This window comes from Suncus etruscus, chromosome 13 (genome assembly GCF_024139225.1).
Source record: "Suncus etruscus isolate mSunEtr1 chromosome 13, mSunEtr1.pri.cur, whole genome shotgun sequence".
In the NCBI taxonomy this organism is placed as follows: Eukaryota; Metazoa; Chordata; class Mammalia; order Eulipotyphla; family Soricidae; genus Suncus; species Suncus etruscus.
Window position 1 is genome coordinate 79,483,762 of NC_064860.1, and position 26,910 is coordinate 79,510,671.

General features: G+C 37.5%; 1 protein-coding gene across 1 annotated transcript in view; it reads left to right on the forward strand.

Moving 5' to 3' along the window:
• CRYBG3 (crystallin beta-gamma domain containing 3) overlaps window positions 1-26,910 on the forward strand; it is a 137,173-nt gene that overhangs the window by 46,088 nt on the left and 64,175 nt on the right. The window contains exons 3-7 of the mRNA XM_049785642.1: window positions 4,405-4,823; window positions 13,234-19,333; window positions 21,463-21,507; window positions 21,741-21,856; window positions 23,137-23,284. Coding sequence (XP_049641599.1) covers window positions 4,405-4,823; window positions 13,234-19,333; window positions 21,463-21,507; window positions 21,741-21,856; window positions 23,137-23,284 — 6,828 coding nt within the window. The remainder of the gene's footprint in view (window positions 1-4,404; window positions 4,824-13,233; window positions 19,334-21,462; window positions 21,508-21,740; window positions 21,857-23,136; window positions 23,285-26,910) is intronic.

The window sequence follows — 26,910 nt, forward strand, 5'->3', positions numbered from 1 at the left end:
TGTAGTACAGTTTAAAGTTGGGGAAAGTAATTCATCCCATATTCTTTTTCCCGATTATTGCTTTAGCTATTATAGTGTGTTTATTGTTCCAAATGAATTTCAAAAGTGCCTGATCCACTTCTTTGAAGAATGTCATGGGTATCTTTAGAGGTATTGCATTAAATCTGTACAATACTTTGGGGAGTATTGCAATTTTGATGATGTTAATCCTGCCAATCCACGAGCAGGGTATATGCTTCCATATATTTTCTTCTCAGTACTTCTTTTTCTGTGTCCCATAAGTTCTGATAGTTTGTGTCTTTATTATCATTTGTTTCCAGGAACCTTTTGATTTCCTCCTTGATTTCATCTCGGACCCACTGGTTATTCAGTATGAGGCTGTTTAACTCCAGGTGTTAAAGTTTTTCTTCTGTTTCCCTTTGGAATTCACAAATAATTTCCGAGCCTTGTGGTCCGCGAAGGTAGTCTGCAAAATTTCTATCCTCTTGATATTATGGAGGTATGTTTTATGTGCCAGCATGTAGTCTATCCTGAAGAATGTCCCATGTACATTGGAGTAGAATGTGTATCCAGGTTTCTGGGGATGGAGTGTCCTATATATATCCACTAGACCTCTTTCTTCCATTTCTCTCCTCAGGTCTAGTATATTCTTGTTGGGTTTCAGTCTGGTTGACCTATCCAGTGTTGAGGTCCCCCACAATTATTGTGTTGTTATTGATATTATTTTTCAGATTTGTCAACAATTGTATTAAATATTTTGCTGGCCCCTCATTCGGTGCATATATGTTTAGGAGAGTGATTTCTTCCTGCTCTACATACCCCTTGATTAATATGAAATGTCCATCTTTGTTCCTTACAACCTTCCTGAGTATAAAGTTTGCATTATCTGATATTAGTATGACCACTCCAGCTTTTTTATGGTTGTTGTTTGCTTGGATAATTTTTCTCCAGCCTTTTATTTTTGAGTCTATGTTTGTTCTGACTATTCAGGTGCATTTCTTGTAGGCAGCAAAAGGTTGGATTGAATTTTTTGATCCATTTAGCCACTCTGTGTCTCTTAACTGGTGCATTTATTCCATTGGAGAGAAAAAATTTACTTGGGATTTAATGACATCTTTATGTCGAAATTTGTTGTGTCTTTTGTTTACTCTTGTCTTAAATTAGGCCTTTCAGTTTTTCTCTTAAGACTGGTTTTGAGTCTGTAATGTTTCTGAGCTGTTTTTTGTCTGTGAAACCATGTATTCTGTCAACTGGAAAGTAAGTTTTGCTGGGTACAGTATTCTAGGTGAAGCATTCATTTCATTCAGTCTTGTCACAATATTACACCACTGCTTTATGGCCTTGAGTGTTTCTGGTGACAGGTCTCCTGTAAATCTCAAGAATGCTACCTTGAATGTAATTTTCCTTTTTGATCTTACTGTTTTTAGAATTTTGTCTCTATTTGTGGGATTCGTCATTGTGACTCGGATGTGTCTTGGGATATTTTTTTGGGGGTCTCTTTTGGTTGGTACTCTTCGAGCATACAGGATTTGATCACATATATTCTTTAGCTCTGGAAGTTTCTCTTTAATGATGTTCTTGACTGCTGAGTCTTCCTGGAAATTTTCTTCCTGGGTCTATGGGACTCCAATGATTCTTAAGTTGTTTCTGTTGAGCTTATCATAGACTTCTATTTTCATCTGTTCCCATTCTTTGACTAATTTTTCCATTGTCTGTTCATTTGCTTTAAGTTTTTTTTCCAATCTCTCCCGCTGTATGGAATTGTTATTTATCTCATCTTCCACAGCACCAAGTCTATTCTCAGCTTCTGATACCCTTTCCTAGAGCTTATCCATTTTGTAGTTCACCTTGTCTACTGAGTTTTTCAGGGCTGTTAGTTGACATGTTATTTCAGTTTGGAGTTTTGTTATTTCTGTCTTCATATTTTCTTGGTTCTTGTTAGTGTTCTGTTCAACTCGATCCACGGTTTCTTTGAGTTCTTTTAGCATCTTCCATATTAATTGTCTAAAGTCCTTATCTGAGAGGTTGATTAGTTGGTTGGTTATCTGGTCATCAGAATTGTCATCTTCATTCTCTATGTCTGATGCTGGCCTGCATTGTTTCCCCATTGTCACCCTTGTATTGTGGGTTTTTCTACATGTTGTGGTGGTATTCATTGGCTAAATGATGTATACAGCCACACTCCTCTGGCTCCACCCTTTCTGGGTGGGTCGACTTTCTTCCGAGGGAAGGGAAGGGAGTCCTCCGTGGATGAAGCCTCTCACAGGATCAAATCTTAGGCCTGAGCATGCAGCAGAGAAGGCAGTTCGGAGAGAAATGCTGGGCTTCAGTGATCCAGCACAGTTCTTAGTGTGATTTTTTTGTTGTTGTTGCGATGGTGTTCTTTCTTTAGAAAGAGCGCATGGCCATGTAGAGAAGCAAAGTGGCCGTGCTCTTCTGAAGCCTCTTTTCGGCCCATGTCCCAAGACAGGACAGGAGACAGTCAAACACAGGCAGCACTCACAATGTTTCACATCGGACCCCACTGGGCAGGCGTAGTTTCGTAGATTTTTCCCAGCCTGACATCACAAATAGGGGACCTGGCTTCTGCAAAGTACTGCTTATAGCCGGTTTTCACATCATGAAGCAGTTCCTTGGTGTTCCTGCCCTAAAATGAGCTTCTGGGAGAGTGAGTTTTCTGGAGCCTCTTTTCGGCCCACTCCCAAGAGTTTTACACGACAGGACAGGAGATAGACACACACAGGTAGTACTCACAATTTTTCACAGTCCAGGATACTATTAATTCTTAAGAGAAAAGTAACATGTATTTATTTAGATATATCTTCTGATGCTGCTAAAAACACAGAACAAAGTGTTTTTATTTTTTTTTTGTTTTTTTTTTTTTTGGATCACACTTGCCTTTGCTCAAGGGTTACTCCTGGCTCTGCACTCAGGGATATCTCCTGGAGGGGCTCAGGGTACCCTAAGGAGTGCTGACGATCAAACATGGGTGGGCTACATACAAGGCAAATGTCATACCAGCTGGACTCTTTCTCTGATCTTGAAGTGAATTTTCTAGGCCACTAACTACTAAACATTCTCTCAGACTCATGCTACATGTTAATGGTGGTTAGTGGAACATTCCTTTAAGCTGTTTTGAATTTGGATTAAAGCAAGGAACAAGGTGAACAAATGACATAATTATGATGTTCTTGCCTTCTTGAAGAGAAGCTTATTACAAAACTTTGGCCTGTGAACCTTCAGTGCCTTCAAGGTGTTTTTACCTTAGTGTCCTGTTCATTTTCTGACTCACAGTTGAGCTTTTATAAGGGCTCATAAGCATGACATCTGACAGATACTGTCAAATTTACATTCCTGTTTACAAGTAGGTGAATCAGCATATTTGAAAGGCAGGGCAAGTTGTCACTGTGGCCTAAATATAATGAAGTTCTTTGGTTTGTGGTATAATGCTCATGTGCTCTTTAATAAAATAGCAAATCAACCTCAGTTCACACAGAGAACACATGACTATAAATTTCCTGTACTGGCAACTTAATTATGAGTAGGTAAAATGCACCTCTGAACATGTTGGACACACAAGAATTCCAAGTGCTGTCCATACATATTTAGGAATCTCTGTGATACTATGAAGTGTTCGTTATGAGCTTTTCCTCTCACTGATTATCTTTATTGCTGTCTTCTCTCTCTCTCTCTCCTTTTTCTCTCTCTCTTTATCTCTCCCTCTCTCAGTTGAGTACACTATGGTAACATTCTGGTTTAATAATACCAAAAATATGAGTTCTAACTAGGTGTTCTCTAATGTACCAAGTATTTTAAAATGCTTCCATCAGATCTTAATTCTAAAGATTGAATTTGAATCTACATTATGTTGACATTATCTGGTCTTCTCTTACATTTTATTTACCTCATTTTTTCATTGTGATGTCCTAATCTCCAGTCACATTAAATTTCTAAAATCTGGAATCAAACAGAAAAAGAGCTGGGAGAGGAGGAGAAATGAGAGGAGAGGCAGAGGGAGAAATGGAGAAGATAGGGAGGGAGAAGGGTAGATACAGCCTTATGGACTTTCTAGACCTCTTTCTAAAGGTATTTCCTCAATACAGCATCCTCCTAGTTACTGCATTTGTTCTGCCTTCTATTAAATCTGGACAGTTTACTCATGCTCTGTCTTCCCAGTAGTGTTGTTCTACCCTTCATGACACTGAAGCTTGGTTGAAGTAATGCTGATAGTTCTTTAGCAGGATGTGAACTGCACAAGAAAACAGAAACCATTAGCCTTAGCTGCTAATGTTTGGTTTTATCATCCTTGGCTGCTGGGAAAGAATGTGTAAATAATACACTATCAATCAACCCTTGTTATGTTTTAAATGACCCCGCTTATTGTTCTCTATTATTTTTTCATAGGTCCCCCCAAGTGAGGATGGAAGGAACCATGCTGAGAAGCTAATTATGCAGGAAGAGGCAAAAAAGCCAAATGACCTTTCCAGTTCCACTGCAGATACCAAAATAGGAGAAAATGAGCGGCAGCCCAAAGAAAGCTTTTTCCAGTTTCTTGGTAACTTATTCAATATCTCAGGAAAATCATCTCCAGGTGATGCCAAGCAGTCTTCTTTCAAAGATAATCATGACAAGAATGAAAAGGATCTACGAAATCTCACTGATAGTTCCGAGGAAGGGACTGAAAGGAAGACAGAGATTTTTAGTGGCTCCTTAGGAACCCGGACAGTGCCACCAGAACTGGAGTCCAGCTCAACTGAACTCTCAGATGCCTTTTCTTTGGATACAACTCAAGACAGTGAACAGGAAATTAGTGATTTGCTAGAGTAAGTTTAAAATAACTAATCAAAAATATTTCAGCTTTTATATTTTAATTGGGTGAGTGGAAAATATTTTGTAATGTTCCTGCTACAAGGTAGAATATTACATGATTTTTGTATGCTACACATGTCAATTAATTTAGTGAATGGGAGAAGTTGTCATAATATATGACTTATATCTAATTTACAATTTACAGAAAGATGATTTACAACTTACAAAGATAGGAGCCTTGTCTATTACCTGAACTTTTGCTGTATTAGGAAAGGCAGTTTGTTTGATCCTCGGATGTTTATATTATATTTCTGTCCTTGTGGAATTGAATCAAGGGTTAAAAGAAACAAAATTGGGGGCCGGAGTGGTGGCACATCAGAAGGGCATTTGCTTTGTATGCTGCTGACCTAGGGCAGACCACGGTTTGATCCCTTGGCATCCCACATGGTCCCCCAAGCAAGGAGTAACTTCTGAGCGCATAGCCTGAGTGTCACCAGTGTGCCCCTTTCCCCCCAAAAAGAATGAAATTGACTTTATTTGTAAAGCAAACTTTATAAACAATTTGGACAGCTTGAAATCTTGTACTTAACTACTTCTTTTTTCTGATTTTATTTATTTATTTTTTTGAGAGGGGCCATACCTGGTGATGCCCAGGGGTCACTCCTGGCTCTGTGCTCAGAAATTGCTCCTGGCAGGTACAGGGGACCATATGGGATGCAGGGAACAAACCTAGGTATGTCCTGGGTTGTCCTTGTTCGATCACTCCAGCCCTTTTTTCTGTTTTTAATCAATAGACACTAACTTGTTTTCCTCATACTCAAATAAGCAAGAAGGAAAATTTTCTACTTCAACAAGTTTATAATGTGATTTAGTAGACATCTATATGACATAAATGCCTCCCTTCATAACTGGTAAGAATTTTTTATTTTAAATTGAACTCAGAATTACTGTATTTTTTTTTGCATCTCCTGCACTTTAATGAACACTTTACAAAGTACAAAATATACTGTCTTTGGGGGGACAATGGGGGTTTTTCCCTCTCCATCATACAGTACATGGATCTAGGGCAGTGGTCGGCAACCTGCAGCTTGCGAGCCACATGTAGCTCTTTACACTTTTAATTTGGCTCGTCTGTGTGCTGGGCGGCTGCTCCAGGAGTCAGGACTCTGCTCCTAGCCTCTGTCATTGGCGCCCTGTGTGGCTCTCAAAATAAATTTTAATCGTGGTTTTGGTGAGATTTGGCTCAGATGAAAAGAAAAGGTTGCCGACCACCGATCTAGGGGTATTTCTCCAGCAAGCCCTACACTAGCTCCTGCACCCCAAGAAAGCACAGGTGAACTCAGAATTATTTTTATTGTTTCAAGAGATCATCAAGAATGCTGTGGTCAGCTATAGATGATTAGATAATTTAGAAGTTTGTAGTGCTTTGTAGTTTCAAAGTATGCTCACTTCTGTGCTTTCAGTTAATTCCTCAAAGTAAGCTTATGACATAGGTACAGATTCTTCTTACAGTTGTGAAAATTGAGACTCATAGATTTGAGTTTGCTGGTCTTGAGTGAAGTAGTGAATCTTGTATTAAATCTTAAGATGCAATGATAAAGCTATAGTAACTGAAATACTGTCATTTGTACTGTTGGCTAGACCTTCAAATGTTACAGAAAGGAGAGTTTATTTGTGATCTGTATGTAATCACATTTCATATTCTTTGTTTGTTTGTTTTTGGGTCACACCTGGCAGCACTCAGGGGTTACTCCTGGCTGTACGTTCAGAAATTGCTCCTGTCAGACTTAGGGGGTCATATAGGATGCCGGGATTTGAACCACTGTCCTTCTGCATGCAAAGCAAACACCCTATGTCTATGCTATCTCTCCAGCTCCCACGTTTCATATTCTTATGGGAAGGCAGGCTAGGGAAATTGATAACAATTTTGACACAATAAAAGCTTGATATCTTATTTTTATATATTTATATTAAAAGTTAAAATTATAAAGTTATGAAAGCTAAAGTAATTACATGATTTATATTCATTTGGTGAGAAACAGTATTCTAAGCATGATGACAGCAGGAGTTGTGAGGGAAAAAATGAGATTAAATCACTCACCATTTTACTATTACTAAGCAATGAAAAATTTAATTATCAGATGAGAAAATTATATGCAGAAATTTCAGAAAATCCTCTTAGTCAAATTAGACATAAAGACAAACATGGGGAAAATTGTAAATATGGTAAATGTTTTAAATAAAGGAAGTATAAATTTAACAAATAAGTAGGAAAGGTGTTTATAATCGCCAGTAATCAAGAAAATGAAAATCAAAGTTACTATTCTCTTGTTGAAAAGTGATAGGTTCTAAGACTATGATTCAGAGTTGGTAGGGCTGGTGATTGATCTTAGACTGAAGAGTGAATTTGATCTTAGGTCAGTATGCTTTAAGGAATTTAAAAATCTTGTTTACTTCTAAAGATATAGAAGAGTTTTATTGTAACATTTTATTAATTTGGGGGAACTCCCAAGAGGTGCTTAGGTGGTCCGGGGACTACTAAAGTCACCACAATGAGCCAGGATCTGTTGCATGCAAGTCATGAACCCAAGCCCTGTACTCTCCCTGACCCCTGAAACATTATTCACAGGAACATAGAATTGGAAACAAATGTCAAACAACAGAGAAATGTGAAATGTCTGAATAATATAGAATTATCTAGAACTTTGCTCTTCAAACACTTGGGTTTGATTCTTGACTGCATAATTACCTGAGCACTAGGACGGGAGTAGTTCTCAGTCATTTGTCTCTGGGTATTACCTCCTAAATCGCAAAGAAATAAACAACTTTGTAAACTTTTTTCAAGTATATTTTATTATAGAGATGTTACTACTAATATCCATAATTTAGAGGGATTTTCCTAAGAAGATTCCTTTGGTAATTTTGTTGTTGTGGTGGTGGTGTTCAGGCTGTATTCCTGGCTTTGTGCTCTTGTCAGGGCTCAGGAGACCATGTAGAGTGCCTGGTATTGGACTGGGATCAACAGCATGCAAGACAAAAGCTTTACCTGCTCTACTATCTCAGACTACTAGGAAATATTTTTTATGGGGATCACACCCAGCAGTGCTCAGGGGTTACTCCTGGTTCTACGCTCAGAAATTGCTCCTGGCAGGCTCAGGGGACCATCAGGGATGCCGGGATTCAAACCACCATCCTTCTGCATGCAAGGCAAACGCTTTACCTCCATGCTATCTCTCTGGCCCCAGGAAATATTTTTTATTGTTTTTATTTTTACATTTTTATATTATTTTCCTATATATTAACTTTCTTTTGGCAGCTACTTGTTAGATTAAAAGTTTTTTTTTGCCATTATATTATTAACACATTCATAGCCATCATGAGAAACTCATTTTGTCTTTGTTGTGATAGTTAATAAATTTTTATAGCTTTTTCTAAATATAAAAAATTGAATCCTATGTTAGGAAGAAAACTATTCCTAAATCTGTAATTTGAAAATGAACTATGATATGAAAGCACAATCATAGTTTCTTAAAATTGTAGTAGATACTTTTTAAAAACCTTTGGGTTTGGGACCATGTATAACTGTGCTCAAGGCTTACTTTTGATTCTGAGCTCAGGGATCACTACTGGTAAGGTTCGAGGGACCCTTTGGGATGCAAGGGATAAAGTGGTCAGCCATATGCAAAGCAAACATCAAACCTGCAGATCATTGCTTTGGCCCCAGATACTGCTCACAGTTTATTATTTTAAAGCCACAGTATAGAATTTGCTTTGGAGAATGATATTCTTCAGTTGACCTTTGTCTTAACTAGAATCCTATTTACCCAGAATGAAGTGCAACCTTATGTAGAAAGGTTGGAGGTGAAATAAACTCACATGATAGGTTGGAGGTGAAATAAACTCACATGATGTTGTGGGCTAATATTTACATTTTCAGATTTTGAATTATATATGCCTTTTTCTTAAATATTTGAATTTTAAATATTAAATATTTGAATTTTCTAGTTATTTTACTTTATTACTATTTAGTTTGGAATGCATAACTATAAATATATAAAACTATAAAATATATAAATTTATATATAAATATATAAACTATAAAACTATAACATAATCTCTAGATCCCTCATACAATTGTCTAAAGCAAAACATTAATGCTATCTTTTTTCTATTTAGCTTATGAAAAGTAAATGTTTCATATTAATTTTTTAATCTTTGCTTTATTTATTTATTTTGGTTTTTGGTTTTTCAGGCCACACCCATTTGATGCTCAGGGGTTACTCCTGGCTAAATGCTCAGAAATTGCCCCTGGCTTGGGGGGACCATATGGTACGCCTGGGAATCGAACTGCGGTCCTTCCTTGGCTAGTGCTTGCAAGGCAGACACCTTACCTCTAGCGCCGCCTCGCTGACCCCTCTTTAGTTTATTTTTAAGGCTATGTGTTCCTATTTTCTTTACTAAGAAAATTTTAATGGACAGCTTTATTTTATTAATACATTTAAATTATAGTGACTCAACTGCAGTATAAAAGAATCATGTAGAAAATTGACTATTGTGACTAATCTTTTAAAAAGTGGGAGGATAGCTCATTACCTGAAAATACTAATTATAATAGATGGAATTATGTTTGGAACTTTGATGGTTAGTGCTTTGAACATGATTTATGTAGATGTTTAGTGCAAAAAAGCATATTTTTATTTCAGGCATATAACATTTCTACGCAGGGTGCTGGGAATTATCTAGTAAAAAACTTTAACTTGTTTGAATAAATCAATTTGTTTTTATTGGCAGTCTATAGAAAGCACTGACACAGTATATTTCCCCCAAGGACTCAAAAACTATCAAAAAGCATAATTTACGGTGAGATGAAATTTACTGGATTTTTCTTTGTGGTCTATTTTATTAGAAGTTCTCTAAGATCAAAAATTGCATTGACAGATTGATGTAGGATAAAATGCCTTGAGGTTTCCTTAGAATCTGTTTAGGGGGAGTGTGGTAAAATTAAAGAACCTAAAGTTTACTATACTTGAATAAAAATAGGATCTGATCCTTATCTTTAATGTTCTATTTCTAGAAATAATATGTACAGTTTTGTGTATTAATTTCTTCAGAATCACCTCAGTGATCTTTCAGGGGAAAAAGATCATTGTGACCACAGGGCCAGATCGATGGGTAGGGTGTTTGCATTCCACATGGCCCACCCTGGTTCAATCTCCAGCATCCTATATGGTCCCCTGTACATTGCCAGGAATAATTCCTGAGTGCAAAGGCAGAAATAACCCGAGCACTTCCAGGTGAGGCCGAAAAAGCAATAAACAAGCAAAATTATTGAGACCTCTTTAAATGTTAGAGCTTGTGCTAGTAAAACTAAGCAGAAAACTTTTTGTCATTAATTCACACTTCTGGGTCATCATATCCCTGAAAGCTTACTTTGTGAAAGGCTTTGTATTTTCTGAGTAATGTATGTATTTCTAGATGGGTTCTTAGCATCTAGCACTAACTAGTATGTAGATATGCAATTTTCACATTCTGCATGTTTTCATAGATGAGTTGCCTTATCTATCTTTTATTTCATTAGTCTTTGATCTAATCTGTGATACATGCAACAGATAAAACCACTTTGGCAAGGCAAAGCTTTTCTCTGAACATATCTCTTTTAGTTGTTTTTATATTGGAGAATGAAAATAAATGCTATAACTAATTCAATTTTTAACTGTAGAAGTATGGTAGATTTTAAAGGCCAGCAAACATGTAGATTGAAATAAATTACTGCAACTAAAGTTCAAGAAATATGTAAGTGGTAGAGCTAGTGGAGATTATACATCAGTGAAGGTTTCCTTTAGTTATTTTTAAGATAAATCCAATATTAATCTTACTGTTACAAAATTGGACAGAAATGTATGGTTTTTAGGTATTAGAATACTGGAAAATTGAATTTCCTGGTTATTCACAAGAAGAGAATATGTAATTTATTATTTGTATTTTTATTTGCTAAAGAATAAGAAAAACTCTTGTACACATATAAACACATATGTATATATGTTTATAGTCAGGACATTGAAGTGTAATGAGTTCAGAATTTAAAACCCTTTAAAGCCAGGGTTGTGGGGCCAGCACGGTGGCACTAGAGGTAAGGTGTCTGCCTTGCAAGTGCTAGCCTAGGATGGACCACGGTTCAATCCCTCGACTCGATCCCCCGGCGTCCCATATGGTCCCCCAAGCCAGGAGCAACTTCTGAGCGCATAGCTAGGAGTAACCTCTGAGGGTCACCGGGTGTGGCCCAAAAACCAAAAAAAAAAAAAAAGCCAGGATTGTGTCTCAAGTAGAAAGAATTCTTGCCTAGTATGTTTGAGGCCCTGAGTTGTATCCTGGCAACATGTATCCACCAACACACTACTGAGAGCAGCCCTTATAATCTGAGCACTGAACTATCAGTTCTTACCAGTAGGCCAAGCATTAATGGCTATAGCTCCTATAAAAATAAAATTGAAGGAGGGCAAAGTGACAATACTAGCGTGCAGCCAGTCCAGGTTTGATCCCCATAAAGTTTCCTGAACACTTGGAGGGATTCCTGACCATAGAACAGAACCAAGAATAACCCCAAATTTTGCTGGAAATGACCTCCAAACAAAACAAAAATATATAAAATACAGTTGAAGGGCTGGAGAGTACAGAAAGTCAGGTGTTTGCTTCGCATATTGCATACCTAGGTTTGATCCCCAGCACCACATAAAGTCCTCTGCTCCTGCCAGGAGTGGCTTAAAAATAAAAATAAAACAATACCAAAGAAAAAAACATATTGGCGTCTGGAGAGTTAGTGCAGTGGGTGAGGAGCTTGATTTGCAGGTAGCCAACGAGAGATCCCCAGCACTGGATATGGTCTCTCTTGCACTGCCAGAAGTGATTTCTGTGCATAGATTCAGGAGTAATCCCCAACTATGACCATAAACCAAAATAAAAAAAATAATATTGAATCAAAGCATAATTTGAAACACTGTATTCATTAAGAATTAATAGCTTCAGGGCCGGCGAGGTGGCACTAGAGGTAAGGTGTCTGCCTTGCAAGCGCTAGCCAAGGAAGGACCACGGTTCGATTCCCCGGCGTCCCATATGGTCCTCCCAAACCAGGGGCAATTTCTGAGTGCTTAGCCAGGAGTAACCCCTGAGCATCAAACAGGTGTGGCCCAAAAACAAAACAAAACAAAACAAAACAACAACAAAAAAGAATTAATAGCTTCAAATGAATCACTTAGCATGTATTCTCATAGTTTTACTTACTCATTTACAAAAGTTATTCAACATATAACTTGCCAATTATTGTGAGGGGCTAGTAAAAATACAAAACTGCTAAGACACAGTGTCTTTTTATACGACTGATAGGGAAATAAAGAGATGTGTGTGTGTGTGTGTGTGTGTGTGTGTGTGTGTGTGTAGGGAAATAAAGAGATTTTTTTTTGTGTGTGTGTGTGTGTGTGTGTGTGTAGGGAAATAAAGAGATCTTTGTGTGTGTGTGTGTGTGTGTGTGTGTGTGTGTGTGTGTGTGGCTGGTAGATTCTTCTTCAGGGGGCCGGAGAGATAGCACAGCAGTAAAGCATTTGTTTGCCTTGCATGGCTGACCCAGGACAGACCTGGGATTATACCCTCCCATATGGTCCCTTGAGCCTGCCAGGAGTGATTTCTGAGTGAAGAGCCAGGTGTAACCCCTGAGTGCCACTAGGTATGACCCTCCCCCAAAAAGAATTTTCTTCAAAGGAACTTTAATGTTAAGTACCTCAGGAATTTTAAACCAGGGTTGCTTTTATGTATCTCTATAGAAATCCTTTTCTGATTTCAGTTACCCATGCAGTTTAAAAATGTGCTAACTTAATATTTAAGAACATAATATAAGAAGAGATTATTTAAGGCATTGTGCCCTTTGTTGACTTAGCAAGTATATATTGTTTTCTGAGAATTAGACATCTTGCCAGGTGCTTTCCTTAAAAAATTTCCACTTACATTTTAAAAGCTGCCTATCCAAGTCCATATCTAAGAGTAAAGGAAGCCTGAATAATGTGCTCTGATATGACAGAGAAATCAGCACTGTGTCTCTGTATTTATAGCACCCATATGATCCACAAAGGCAGTGTAATTTCTTCCAGTCGAGCCCTTTGTAGATTAGAACTAGAACTGACTATGTTCAGTTTACCCATGTTTTCCCCACCTAACACACAGGCATGTATGCAATCAGGTAAGAGGGAGACCACAGTTTTGAGGATTATTGTTGTTACTATTATAATTATTTTTTAAGTAAAGATTGGCTTAAATTATTCTAGTATTTCCTCCCAGTATAGTATCTAAATGATATGCATTGCCAGAATTTCAGGAATTCTGTTTAATGTTACTGACTTACGTTTTCTGGTCTTCTCATGATGTTTCTTTTTACAGGCAAGTGGATGGTAAATTAGAAAAACCTTCAGTAACATATGCAACATATCAAGGCCCCAGACAAATTAGGAAATATATGAAGCAGCAGTGTGTGTTAGAAACTGTGAACCTCTGGGATAGAGAAGATGAAAGTTCTGACTCTAGTACAAGTACTCAGACTGGTCCTGGACATGAGACTGAGAATGAAAAGATTCTATTGTTGTCATCAGCTAACAAAGATGTGTTTGTGAAAGAACATTTGCCAGAAGGCCCATTAGAAGATTCTGCTTGTTGCAGAATAAATCACAACGCCGAAAGACATCTGATAGACAACGCCAAATTGCCAAATACTGCTGCTTCTAAAGATATTTTAACTAAAAATGATCTTGGGGCACCTGATAGAAGCAGCCCAAATCTTTATTCTTTGACTCACTCTGACTCTGCTATTGGACAATCTGACTCAGAGTCCTATATAAGCTGTGTACCAGTTTCAGAGACTAAAAGCAGTCTGACATGTTCGCCATTGTGTCCCAGAAGTAGCAGTAGCACAGTTGCTTATGGTTCAGACTTTCAGAAGGTAGTAACTACCACAGGAACTACAGCTAAAAAAAATAGCTCTTTGATGAGTGATGAGACATTGGTACAAAAAGAAGAGCATACTGAGCTGGAGAACCCTGCTATTTCTGCTTTCTCTTATAATAAATCTGGTGAAAGTTACACTACCAAACAGGAAGGCACTGATGTGCCAACTCCAAATAAATCAGTTAGGTGCAAAGTGTTCCAGGTGCCAGAGAGTAAGTGTTCTGACAAGCAAACAGTAGGTAACTCATTGAAGCAGGCTTCCAGTCAAACCAGCACTATTCCTCTTCAGAGACATGTTATGACAGATACATTGCTTGTAAATGAAGAAAGTAGGCTGTCTGCCCAAGACTCACTAAAAACTTTGGGGATTAGAGAAATTGGGCAAGAAACCGAAACCACTTCAGTTGGTGAGCCCGCAACATCTAGTCATGTAAAGGTGCTAGAAGACAAAATGGAATCCTTACCAAAAAACCAAACTGAAGTCAAAAAGCTCAGTTGCAGGCCACAGAGCAAGATGGCGACACCTCACCATATTAGCTTAAGCCAAAAGGACCCTGCTTCTGTAGAAAACATTAGTGGCTCAGCATCAATCGATTGTTTAGAAAATAAAATTGCACCTGAACTGAATTTGGAACTTGATAGAAATCACATTTCTAAACCTCTTGCTGACTCTGAGAATCCTAAGCAAGCCAAAGTGTTATCTGATGCTAGAACATTTATTCTTGCTGGTAAAAACTCAGATGTAAATGCTTCATCCCCTACCTCTGTCTCTGAAATTGGCTTGGTGAACAACATGGATGATTTCATTTTAAAAGAGGAGGGAGGGTCTTCTGTACTCATTGAAAGTGGCGATGCTGACATTGCGATCATTGCCAGTCAATTTCCTAAGTGTCAAGATGTGTCAAGATGCCACAAAGATGTGACAAATCGTGTTGAGAATGAAGAAAGAAATAGCCTATCTGCTTGTCTTCACCTGAAACATTCATCTACAAATCTTGAATCCAAAGAAGTCCTTCCTTGTGGGGAAAAACACCAAGTTCCACTGGATGCCAAAGACAGTGATCAAGAAGACTTGAGGTTCAGGTCTGAAAATCTATCTAAGGACTACAGTTCCATTTCATCTCAAGGCTCTAATAAAGCAGATTTAAAACTTTCAAATAGTAAAGCAAATATGCAAGCTATAGAGAACTCTGATTCCTTTCCTTTGGAAATAATAAATGATAGCATTGTTAATTTTTTATCAAATGCTGAAGTTGATTGTCAAAATAGCACTTCTATTGAATCAGACTTCAGAGGAAGAAAAGCTAAAGCCCTCTCTGAGACCTCTGTTCCTCAAGGAGAGCTCAGAGAAATTTTTCAAGAGAAGCTTTCTTCTACATTAGACATTGTAAATAGGCAGGCACAGTCTGATTTATCAGAATTAACTTCTTTAGAGGTTGAACAGGAAAAAAGTCTTCAAAGGATGGGTTCTAGGGAAATTAAAGCAAAATTTTCAAATGTTGAACTTATACAGGATCGCCAATCTGAGATTTCTCCTGCTTCCAAATGTCAAGGTGTTCAGGAACTAGAAGTAGAAACCTTGGGTTATGGTCCCACTTTTCTCAAATGTGACATATCTGGAACTGTATCCTCTGTTGATGTGAGTTGTCAATCATCAGATTTTTGTGGAAGAAATAGGACTTTTAGTTTGACAGAAGTAGCAGAAATCAGCTTCACTAATAATTATCCAAAATTTCAAGAAACTGTCAGCCCAAAAGAAAACTCATCTTTTTTAGGTTCTGATACCAGTTTGGAAAAAAATGCTTCTGAATCAGAGGATTCAAGTTTTCTTAATACTTCTTTGCTGGGATTAGAAAAGGAAACCACACCTCCAAGGAAGAAAGAGAACATTCATTTCCTAAGTGGTGACAATGATAGACTCTCTTACATAAGTAATGCTGAAGAAATTAATTCACTTAATCTTCCAAATAATTTTGCTTCTGTAAAACTTACTGCCAGTATCTCACATACAGGAACCCCCTTAACTAGTTTTCCAAAACCTAATAATACTCGCTTGGAATTTGCTACGTCTCTCCCAACAGGTGCTAAAGAGACCCCATTTCAGGAACATTTTGGGAATCATCCTGAGAATCTTTCTCCTGATTTCCCAACTGCTGCCCATTTTGGCAGCCACATAGGAGCCGAGAATGGAGCAGTTACTGAGACTCCAGTGTCAGTTAACAGCTCCAGCCAGCAGTGTTCTGAAGCATCTACTGAGCAATTAGAAACAAGGAAGGCAACACATGACCAATTTTTGGACGTCAAAAGCAACTTACATAAGAAAGTTGAAACATTGATTGGTGAGATTTTCAATTCTGTTAAGCAAGAACTGAAATCTAAACCAGCAGTTGGCACCTGCCAAGAGCATATAGCATCAGACGGCATAATGAATCCTGGTACCATGAAAGGAGATGTCCCTGAAAAATTCCCATCAGAAACACTGACAGGGATTGAATTGGCAGAGTGCTTGGAAGAAGATGGGATAGAAAACGTGCTAGAAGTCAAAGGGGAAGAAAAGGCCTGTGTTTTGTCTACAGATGGTGAGAAGAGTCTTTTTGATTCTGATAGGATGAATGTATCTTGTTTGTTAGAAGTTAGAGCTAGAGAATTAGTTAATGATATTATTTCTTCTGCCCAAGAAAAATTGACAAGTGAAGTTTTTGAAGCTCCTAAGAAAACCTGGGATTATGACCTTCAAGCTAGTACTTCAAAAATTATGAACACTGATGGCATTAAGCCACATGACATAGTAAGGGAGTTCCTGGTGTCAGAACAGGTGGTAAATCAGAGCAAATGTAAAATTAGTGAAACTAAAGGATTAGGTAAATTGTTCCCTGTAAGTAACTTAAGTAGTGACACAGAGTTAATTAAAGGAAGAGAAAGTGCTCTCTATCAAAACCTCCCATTTTCTGAAAATGGAGCTGGACAGTCTGATAGTAAAAATTTGAAGGAATCAAATACTGTTTTACTAGCTGAGGACATGCTACATAAAAGCCTCACTAATAAGGTAAAAACCCCTGTGTTTGTCAATGAGAACTGTAAAAATAAAATGGAAATTGAGTGTGAGGAAAAAACTGGAATAGAGGATGCAGGAACACTTGTTTTAAATTTCCAGTGGCCTGCATCTGTGAATGATGACCTTCATGTACCTGGAACATCCAAAGGCAGTTTTTCTGATAGTCTTGTATGTATATCTGAAAAAAGCTTGCCAGGACACAGTAGTAAAAACACACCCCTTGCAATATCAGAAGTAGGGAAAGTACACAAAAAGGATACTGATGCAAATTTAGGAAAGATTGGGTTTATATCTTCTATGTTAGAAATGGGAAAAGAAAACAGAAAAGATGCTGAGTTGAATATTAAGAAATATGAGACAGCCCCTTTTATGTCAGAAGTGGGAGAAACACATAAAAATGATGCTGAATTGAATATTGCCAAAATGGAGTCAAAAATTAATATTTTTAAAATGGGAGAATTATCTCAAACAGAGACTGAGAAGCATACTGAAAAGACTCAGAGGTTGCCTGTCACTTTAGGAGTGGAAAAAGCTTGTAAGATGAGGAATATTGAGAGGGATATTGGCAAAGTGGAAGTGATACCTGTTATGTCAGAAGTCAAAAATGCCTTTCAAAAAGATGAGGAAAACACTGGAAATATTGATGTGGTACCATCATTTTCACTAAAAATGGGAACTATTTACCAAGAAAATGCTGAAGGGGATATTAGCAAAACTGAGGTGCCATCAGTTGTGTCAGAAATGGAAAGTGTCTACCAAAAAGATACTGAGATTAGGGAAACTGAAAATTCTGATGCAATACCTATTACATTAGAAATGGAAGATATTTACCACGTGGATACTAAAGGGGATGCAGAGAAAAATGTTGTGATTTCTGTGACATTAGATGAGGCAAATACCTACCAAAACTATGCTGAGGGAATCACTGGACAGATGGAAAGATCTATGTTGGAAATGGAGAGCATGTACCAAAAGGAATTGGAAGGGATTGTTCAGAAAACAGAAATGATCTCCAATGTATTAGAAGGTGAAAAAACACACAATAGTGCAACATCTGTCTCTTTAGGAGATGAAGAAGCATGCAAAAAGGAGGCTGAAGAGATAAGGGGAGAAATTGTATATATGTCTTCTATGACAGAAAAGGAAAGAACATACCTTGAAGATTCTGATAGGATTGCCAGGAAAGAGGAATTGTACCCCAAAGTGGTTACTTTTGATAAAGTATGTGGGTCAGCTCTAAAAATGCCCATTACACAGAGGTTAGAGGACAAGCCTTCCCTATTTGAGAAAGAAGAAACATCTCAAGAACTTTTTGAAGAAATTGTTGGAGAAATGGAAAATGAAGAGCCCACAAAAATAAAGAAAGGCTTGATAACACATGACAGTAGACTTGCCTCATATTTTAAAGGATGTGAATCTCCTTCATCATGTAAGGATTATGAAGGCTACCCAGATTTAGCAATACCAGATTTTCAACCAGAAAATACCACAGAAAGGAGCTTGGAAAGAAGGTCTCCTATCGAAGCAGATAACAACTTAAGATCTCTAGACTGGGTTGGTGAGCAAGAAGAATCTAATTTATCCTATATCCCTCAGGATGAACAAGAAAACTCTTCCTTTACTATATTGTATGAAGAACCCCTTCAAGAAGAAGAGACATATATTTCTGCCGAAGTCAGAAGAACACACTCCCTTATTTTCCCTGATACATCCACTAGCAGCATGCATGTTCTTGCCTGTGAAAGGTCTGAAAGTAGAACTGATCTTATCCATCATTTTGAAAGTGATGCTAAATTAGGTGAGACATTTGACAGTAATAGTACAGAAACATTCTTATCAGTGGAGGCCAAAAGGTACAAAATTTATCCCTTATCTTTGTCCCCCATTTATGAGGATGACAGCTCTCAGGAGGATGTTCTATCCAATGAGATCTCACCTGGTCATCATGGCTCCACAAAATCAAGAGAAAATGCAACCCAACCCTCTTCTGTCTTATCACTTCTCCAATCAGTATCAGAGCGTCTAAAAATGAATTTTGATGAAGACGGCCAACAGGAAGTAGAGGAGGGTGAGGACTATGAAGACGAGGATGAAGAGCAAGAAGAATCAACACACACAGGAAGTCTGAGAGCCAGAAGGAGGGGACTCTTTCCTTACAAGCAGTCAAATTCTTCCATCATATTTTACCCTGAGGAAGACCAGGAACGGGCTGAAATTTCTAAGAATTTATATGTAACATCAAGCGAACCTACTACCTCCGATCTGCAGACTGGTCTTTGGCCAGAAAAGGCCTCATTTCTACAAAAATCTGATCTTACTTCTAAACTACATTCTTCTTTAAAGAGTGTATATCATCAATATTTGCAAGCTTCTAAAGTCCATTCCTCTGAAAAAGGAGCCTGCTTTGGTGGGAATTTTCAAGAACCAGTATCAAAATATTTTCATGTTCAAGACAGCTCAGACAGATTAAGCTTGTTCACAGAGGTAAGTCACTTTTTATTATAAGCTAGCGATGTTTTGCTTTAAGGCAGAGTGTTATCTGAAAACTTAGTAAAATAGGGGCTGGAGAGAGCATGGAGGTAAGGCATTTGTCTTTCATGCAGAAGGACACTAGTTTGAGTCCCAGCATCCCATATGGTCCCCCAAGCCTGCTTGGAGTGAGTTCTGAGCGTAGAGACAGGTAATCCCTGAGCACTGCAGGGTGTGACCCAAAAACCATAAAAAAAAAAAAAAAGAAAGAAAAGAAAAAACCTTAGTAAAATAATCAATGTTTTTTGAGATTGTCCAAAGCTGTAAAACTATCAGATTCAACCAATTCTTTGGTTGAATAACATCATAGTTCATTGTATTAGTTGAACTGTTAAATTGAGAAAAATTAGAGTTTAAAAGACAATAGGTGGAAATAATTAGTTTTTTTATTAGAAAATGTTTTTAATTCTGGGAATGATTTGATTTCTTACAAATATTTAAATTGCTAATGCAGAATATTCAGTGAGACTTTTTTCTATCATTCTTAATATTATGGAAGTTTCTTTAGAAATTACCAGATAGGGTTTTTTGTTTATTTTGTTGTTTTGTTTTGTTTTAGGGGAACACCTCTAATAGTGCTTAAGGCTTACTCCTGGCTCTCTACTCAGGAATCCTATGGGGTGCTAAGAATCTAACCTGTGTTAGCCATGTGCAAGGCAAGCACCTACCCACTGATTGTACTATATCTCTCTGGCCCCAGGGCTTTTGCATATTTTTCCTCAAAAGTAAATGACAAACAGAACAACTCCCCTGTCATACCATTTTTTTTTTTTTCGTTTTTCCATTTGGTGGTTTATGCAGAGAAGTCAGGCCAGGTGTTAAAGTCACACACTTAGAAAGCAAACCTTCATCTTCATCTGTTGAGATGGCACTTCTGGATTCAGGATGCTCAGCAGCAAGTGAGGTGTGCTAATCTCTAATGGTGTCCATAGATATGGTGCTTGGGTTCAGTCAAGCCTAAACTGGTAGACAGTAGCCCCACACCCAAACTGTGTCCTGTGAAGACCAGCTGTCTTGAATTTGAATATTGGCTATTTTTATGGAGTGTAAGCCAAGTTTATATTCTTTTTTTTGTTTGTTTGTTTTGTTTTTGTTTTTGGGCCACACCCAGTGACGCTCAGGGGTTACTCCTGGCTATGCGCTCAGAAGTCGCTCCTGGCTTGGGGGACCATATGGGACGCCGGGGGATCGAACCGCGGTCTGTCCTAGGCTAGCGCAGGCAAGGCAGGCACCTTACCTCTAGCGCCACCGCCCGGCCCCAAAGTTTATATTCTATAATGCAAATAAGTGCCTATCTGTTTCTAAATAAAACTGTGTACATTCATTGTGAAAGAATTTTTAATTAAAAATAAAAAAGGAAAATAACAAGGCTTGTCTTCCAACCAGCTTACAAGGTAAAGTCATTTAAAAGAAATATTGGAATTTGAGAAATATTTCTTGAATGATTTTCCCAGTTTGCCTACCAAATCAACTGGGATCTTTTCACACTGTAAAAACAAATCTCCAAAGTTCTGTTTGTCTTGTTTCCTTTTGCTCTAGTTACACACCCTGTGTTAACTTGCCATAATATATTTTTCTCAGAATATCTGGCTGGTATTTTTTTCTCTACTTCCCCAACTTAGCATACTACATTTTTTTAAAATAAAGTTTGTTTATTTTGTAAGGTTTTATTTTTGTCTTATTTTATAAGGTCTTATTTTGTCTTCTCAGTACTATTTCATCAAAGAATTTCTTTGAACCTCACTGTACGTTCACCTCCTTGCTGGTGCCATTTCCCTTGATATCTGTAGTCTTGCATTTTCTTAGACTTTACCTCTGAGTTTAATTTTGTCTCTTACTCATAATAATAATGTGTGACTATCTCTTTCTCCTTTCCTAGTAAAGGCCTCTCTATGATATAGACAATACATTATATTATTTATATATACCTCCAAATTTCCTGTAGTATTTAGAGAAGTTAGAACATAATGGTCATCAAGTGTAGCATTTATGATAAATTGGATTTATTATAGCTGCTGAGAAAAATAAGTTATGTTTCTATTGATGTTTCTGAAGACTTACTTCTTCCACTTGTATCATTTCAGAATGTTGATAAACAAACTCTGAAGTGTAACCCAAGACCCGGAAAGGTAAGCAAATATTTCTAGGTAGATTATGATAAAATAGGAGATATGGGGCTACTCTGAGAATTGGAGAATTTGGACACTGTTAATCCTAAAAGGATTATTTTGTACAAGTATTTAGCATCTTTAGTAATATATACCTTTTATTTACAGTATAGTTTACTTTTTTGTATGCTAGGACATTCTTTGAAATATAAAAATTTCTAATATTAGTCATTGTGTCTACTTTTATGTTGCAGATAATTATCTATGATGTCCATGGAAGTAAAGATAAGCAAGAGATCTACTGTAATATTCCTGATGCTACATTGTGGTCCTTTCCAAATGGGGTGCTGATTAAAGTTGTAAGGGGCTGGTAAGAAGTTACTTAAAATTTTCCAACATTGCCCCTTCACTTCCATCCCCTAATATTTTTTCTTCTGTTTTTATTTATTTTATTGGGGGGGGGGGCATACCTGGCAGTGTTCAGGATTTACTGCTGGCTCTGTGCTCAGAAATCGCTCCTGGTAGGCTCAGGCGACCATATGGGATGCCAGGGATTGAATCCAGTTCATCCGAGTCTGCCGCATGCAGGCAAATGCCCTACTGCTGTACTAGCACTCCAGCCTCTTTCCTTCTGTTTTTAGCTTTTTATATTAGCTTTTCTTTAAGTCAGATTTTCTTTACTCACTTTTGACATTTTCAAACATTTTAGTGTTTTAAACTTAATTGTTCACTTTATTTTCTTTGGAAGAAAATTTAGATGGGTTTTAATGCTTACAACAAGTAAGTAGCAAGACCTAATTTATACCACCTAGTTAATCAAGGGCCAGATAGATTTGGCAAGTGGAGTCAAGGCTTCAACGGAAAGAAGCATAACTTTTGAAACTAGTTTAAAATGTGTGAGCTGCTAAGGAATGTGAAGGCCACATAATTAAAATCATTTGTATAACTGACATGTTGACAAGTGAAGGATTTTTTGTGTGGTCTAAAACTGAGAGAAAAACTTATTTATTACTTCCATGAATATGCTGATATCAGAATTTCTTTGTCATTGTGGTTGGGTTACACACTAATCAGGATTCATGTTAAAAGTTGTATGTCTTTTAATAAAATGCACATACGTTCTGTTTTTCAGTGGCTGAATAATTACAGAAAAAAGAATTTTGAGCTGTTTTCAATATAAATATATAGTTTGCACAACTATAAAGTGCATATATACATAATACAAGCCTAGGTTGTGGTGTTAGACTTAAGATGTTTCTGAATTTGTATGATTTCTATTCTTAGATATTTTTAATTGGCACTTGTCATCATTTCAAATATAGTACTTTATATTAATAATGGAAAAGAGTTGATTCAAAAATGTATATACACTAGCCAATTTCTAAATGCTGTTTCAATTTTATGGTTGTTGTCTGGTTGGTTTTGAGTCCACACCCAGAAATACTCAGGGGCTATTCCTCGCTCTGTACTCAGGAATTATTCTTTATGATGCATTTGAGTCAGTATGGGATACAGGAGATTGAATTCAAATCAGCCAGGTACAGTCCAAATGCCTTGCCTGCTGCACTATTGCCTTGGCCTTCATTTGAATTTTTGATTTAATTATTAGAAATTTAATTATAACTTATAATTAATTTTGTATTTATTTAGTTGGATTGTATATGAGAAACCATATTTCCAAGGTCAAAAATGTGTATTAGAAGAAGGCGAAAAAGTTTTAAATCGTGATTGGATCCTTCAGAGCAGAAAGCATCCACAAAAGAACTTTGTTTTGGGTTCTATCAAACGTGTCTTAAAGGTAACTGACTTGTTGATATCCCTTCTTTTGATTTGTTTCTTTTACAATAAGACTGTACTGTGGTTTAACAATGTTTAGAAATGGTTGCTAATTATTTGTGCTAGATTTATTAATTTGTGATGAACTTAAGGATATTCTTTTGGTCAAGTACATATAAAATACTGGACAGCAGACAGTAACTTAAAATGCCATCTATAATATGGCCCACAAAGTGGTACATAGTAGTAGAAATATGCATTTTTAAAAAATGTTAGATATGAAAATCCAAATACATACACACATTTTAATTAATATTTTTATTTAAACACCTTGGTTACAAACATGATTGTGGTTGGGTTTCAGTCATATAAGATGACACCCCCAATTACCAGTGTAACATTCTCATCACCAATGTCCCAAATATCCCTCCTCCCCTCCCCACCTGTACTCTAGACAGGCTTTCTGTTTCCCTCATATATTCTCATTGTTAGGATAGTTCACAATGTAGTTATTTCTCTAACTAAACTGATCACTTTTTGTGATGAGGATCGTGAGGTAGGCTGTAATGACCAGCCCTCCTCTCTTTTGTCTCTGAAAATTGTTGAGAAATGTCTTTCATTTTTCTTAAAACCCATAGATGAGTGAGACCATTCTCCATCTTTCTCTCTCTGACTTATTTCACTCAGCATAATAGATTCCATGTACATCCATGTATAGTAAAATTTCATGACTTCATCTTTCCTGACAGCTGCATAATATTCCATTGTGTATATGTACCACAGTTTCTTTAGCCATTCGTCTGTTGAAGGGCATCTTGGTTGTTTCCAGAGTCTTGCTATGGTAAATAGTGCTGCAATGAATATAGGTGTAAGGAAGGGGTTTTTGTATTGTATTTTTGTGTTCCTAGGGTATATTCCTAGGAATGGTATAGCTGGGTCGTATGGGAGCTCGATTTCCAGTTTTCGGAGGAATCTCCATATCGCTCTCCATAAAGGTTGAACTAGTCGGCATTCCCACCAGCAATGGATAAGAGTTCCTGTCTCATCACATCCTCACCAACACTTCTTGTTCTCATTCTTTGTGTTGTGTGCCAATCTCTGTGGTGTGAGGTGGTACCTCATAGTTGTTTTGATTTGCATCTCCCTGATGATTAATGATGTGGAGCATTTTTTCATGTGCCTTTTGGCCATTTATATTTCTTCTTTATCAAAGTGTCTGTATTTCTTCTTCTCATTTTTTGATGGGATTAGATGTTTTTTTCTTGTAGAGTTCTGTCAGTGCCCTGTATATTTTGGATATTAGCCCCTTATCTGATGGGTATTGGGTGAATAGTTTCTCCCAATCATTGGGTGGCTCTTGTATCCTGGGCACTATTTCCTTTGAGGTGCAGAAGCTTCTCAGCTTAATATATTCCCATCTATTGATCTCTGCTTTCACTTGCTTGGAGAGTGCAGTTTCCTCCTTGAAGATGCCTTTAGTCTCAATGTCATGGAGTGTTATACCTACGACATACACACATTTTTTTTCTTTTTTTTGGGGGGCGGGGGGTTTGGGCCACACCCGGCAGTGCTCAGGGGTTACTCCTGGCTGTCTGCTCAGAAATAGCTCCTGGAAGGCACAGGGGACCATCTGGGACACCGGGATTCGAACCAACCACCTTAGGTTCTGGATCGGCTGCTTGCAAGGCAAACACTGCTGGACATACACACATTTTTAATATAGGTTCTTACTCCTTAACATACTTTCATATGTATGTACATATGTGTATGAGTAATGAGTAATGAAAAATATTGAGGAAGGTGGGGCGGAAATGAAGGTGTTACTTTAAGATTTTCTGCTTTGAAAATATTTAATACAAAAATAAGGAAAATCTAAAATTTTTTGAGGGCTGTGTAATCATAGATTTTAGATCCTTACTTTTAAATTGTGGAGGATAATTGAATCTGAGGTTTAAGATTACTTTGGAAGGGCCTGGAGAGATAGCACAGCAGTGTTTGCCTTGTAAGCTGCCGATCCAGGACCAAAGGTGGTTGGTTCGAATCCCAGTGTCCCATATGGTCCCCCGTGCCTGCCAGGAGCTATTTTTGAGCAGACAGCCAGGAGTAACCCCTGAGTTCCCCCTGATGTGGCCCAAAAACAAACAAACAAAAAAAGATTACGTTGGAAACTTGGGGCCGGAGAGGTGGCGCTAGAGGTAAGGCATCTGCCTTGCTAGCACTAGCCCAGGATGAACCGCCGTTTGATCCCCCAATGTCCCATATGGTCACCCCTAGTCAAGAGCGATTTCTGAGTGCATAGCCAGGAGTAACCCCTGAGCGTCACAAAGAAACAAACAAAAAAAGAATACTTTGGAAGCTATAAAAGATTTCTGAATGTGCAGCAATCAAAACTTAATTCAAAATCAACAATGTGAGGCATTTCTGTCAGTACTCACCTACATTTCTCAGGTGAAAAGGAGAGTGGAAAAGTTAAAAAGAAACCCCCTTTTCGAACCAACTGTCTAAATTGTGAGTCACAACTGCATATGGATCATATAACTTGAAAATGATTTAAAGTAAATTCCATTATGATCATTAGTACATTTGCATATGTATTTTATATACTTATATACATGGGGTTATGTAAAAATGTCTTGCACAAAAAGGTTTATGAATAGAGAAATATAATGAGTGGGAAAAGTTCTGGTTTAGAAGAGAGATGATAAGGACAGAATCCTCCCATGTATTATTCAGAGTTCCTTCAGAGACAAAATAATATGATGCAGAGCAAATACTTAAGACATTCATAGCCATGTATATTTTTCAAAGCATAGGGATTTCATTTAGATGATTAAAAAGTATAAATTGAGATAGACTATTATGACCATTTTACTTGATCGTACTAAACTTGAAAATTTCACATAAAATATAGAAAAATGAAGATGGCATAAAAAATCCTTTCATATAAGATAGTTAATATATGAATTAGTACTTTTCACAGAGCTATAAACCTATACGTGACCTGTTTGGTCTGCACCTGGAAACACTACTCTAATAGGTGGGATTAGAAATGAAACTAAGATTTGTGAAGATGACAACTACAGTGCAGAGATGGCTGAGTCATACGACCAAATGGTATGTCAGGTGCTGAGGAGGACCTACTGGTGGATTGTTGAAGAAACACCTAGAAAAAGTGGTACCTGTTTGGAGTTTTGATTTTGTTTGTGTGGTTTGGGGCCACACCTGGTGACATTCAGAGGTTACTCCTGGCTATGTGCTCAGAAATCGCTCCTGGATTGGGGAACCATATGGGATGCCTGGGATTGAACTGAGGTCCATCCTGGGTCAGCTGCGTGCAAGGCAACCACCCTGCTGCTGTGTTATCACTCCGGCCCTGCTTGAAGTTTTGAGAATAAACAGGATTCGAACAGAGTAGGAGATCTGAAGGGTTTCTGTCAGGATTCACTGCTGTCAGTTATGAAGGTGAATGTTGGTAGCTTTATGGTATTACAGAAACTATAGCTATACCATACCAAGTAGTATTTTCATTGAAAAAATTAACCACACGCTATTAACTCAGCCTGACACAGTTTTTGAATGCTCGTTTATTTAGCTAATTTGCTAGAAATTTCTTTTATTTGTAGGCAAGATCTTCAAAGATGTACCTAG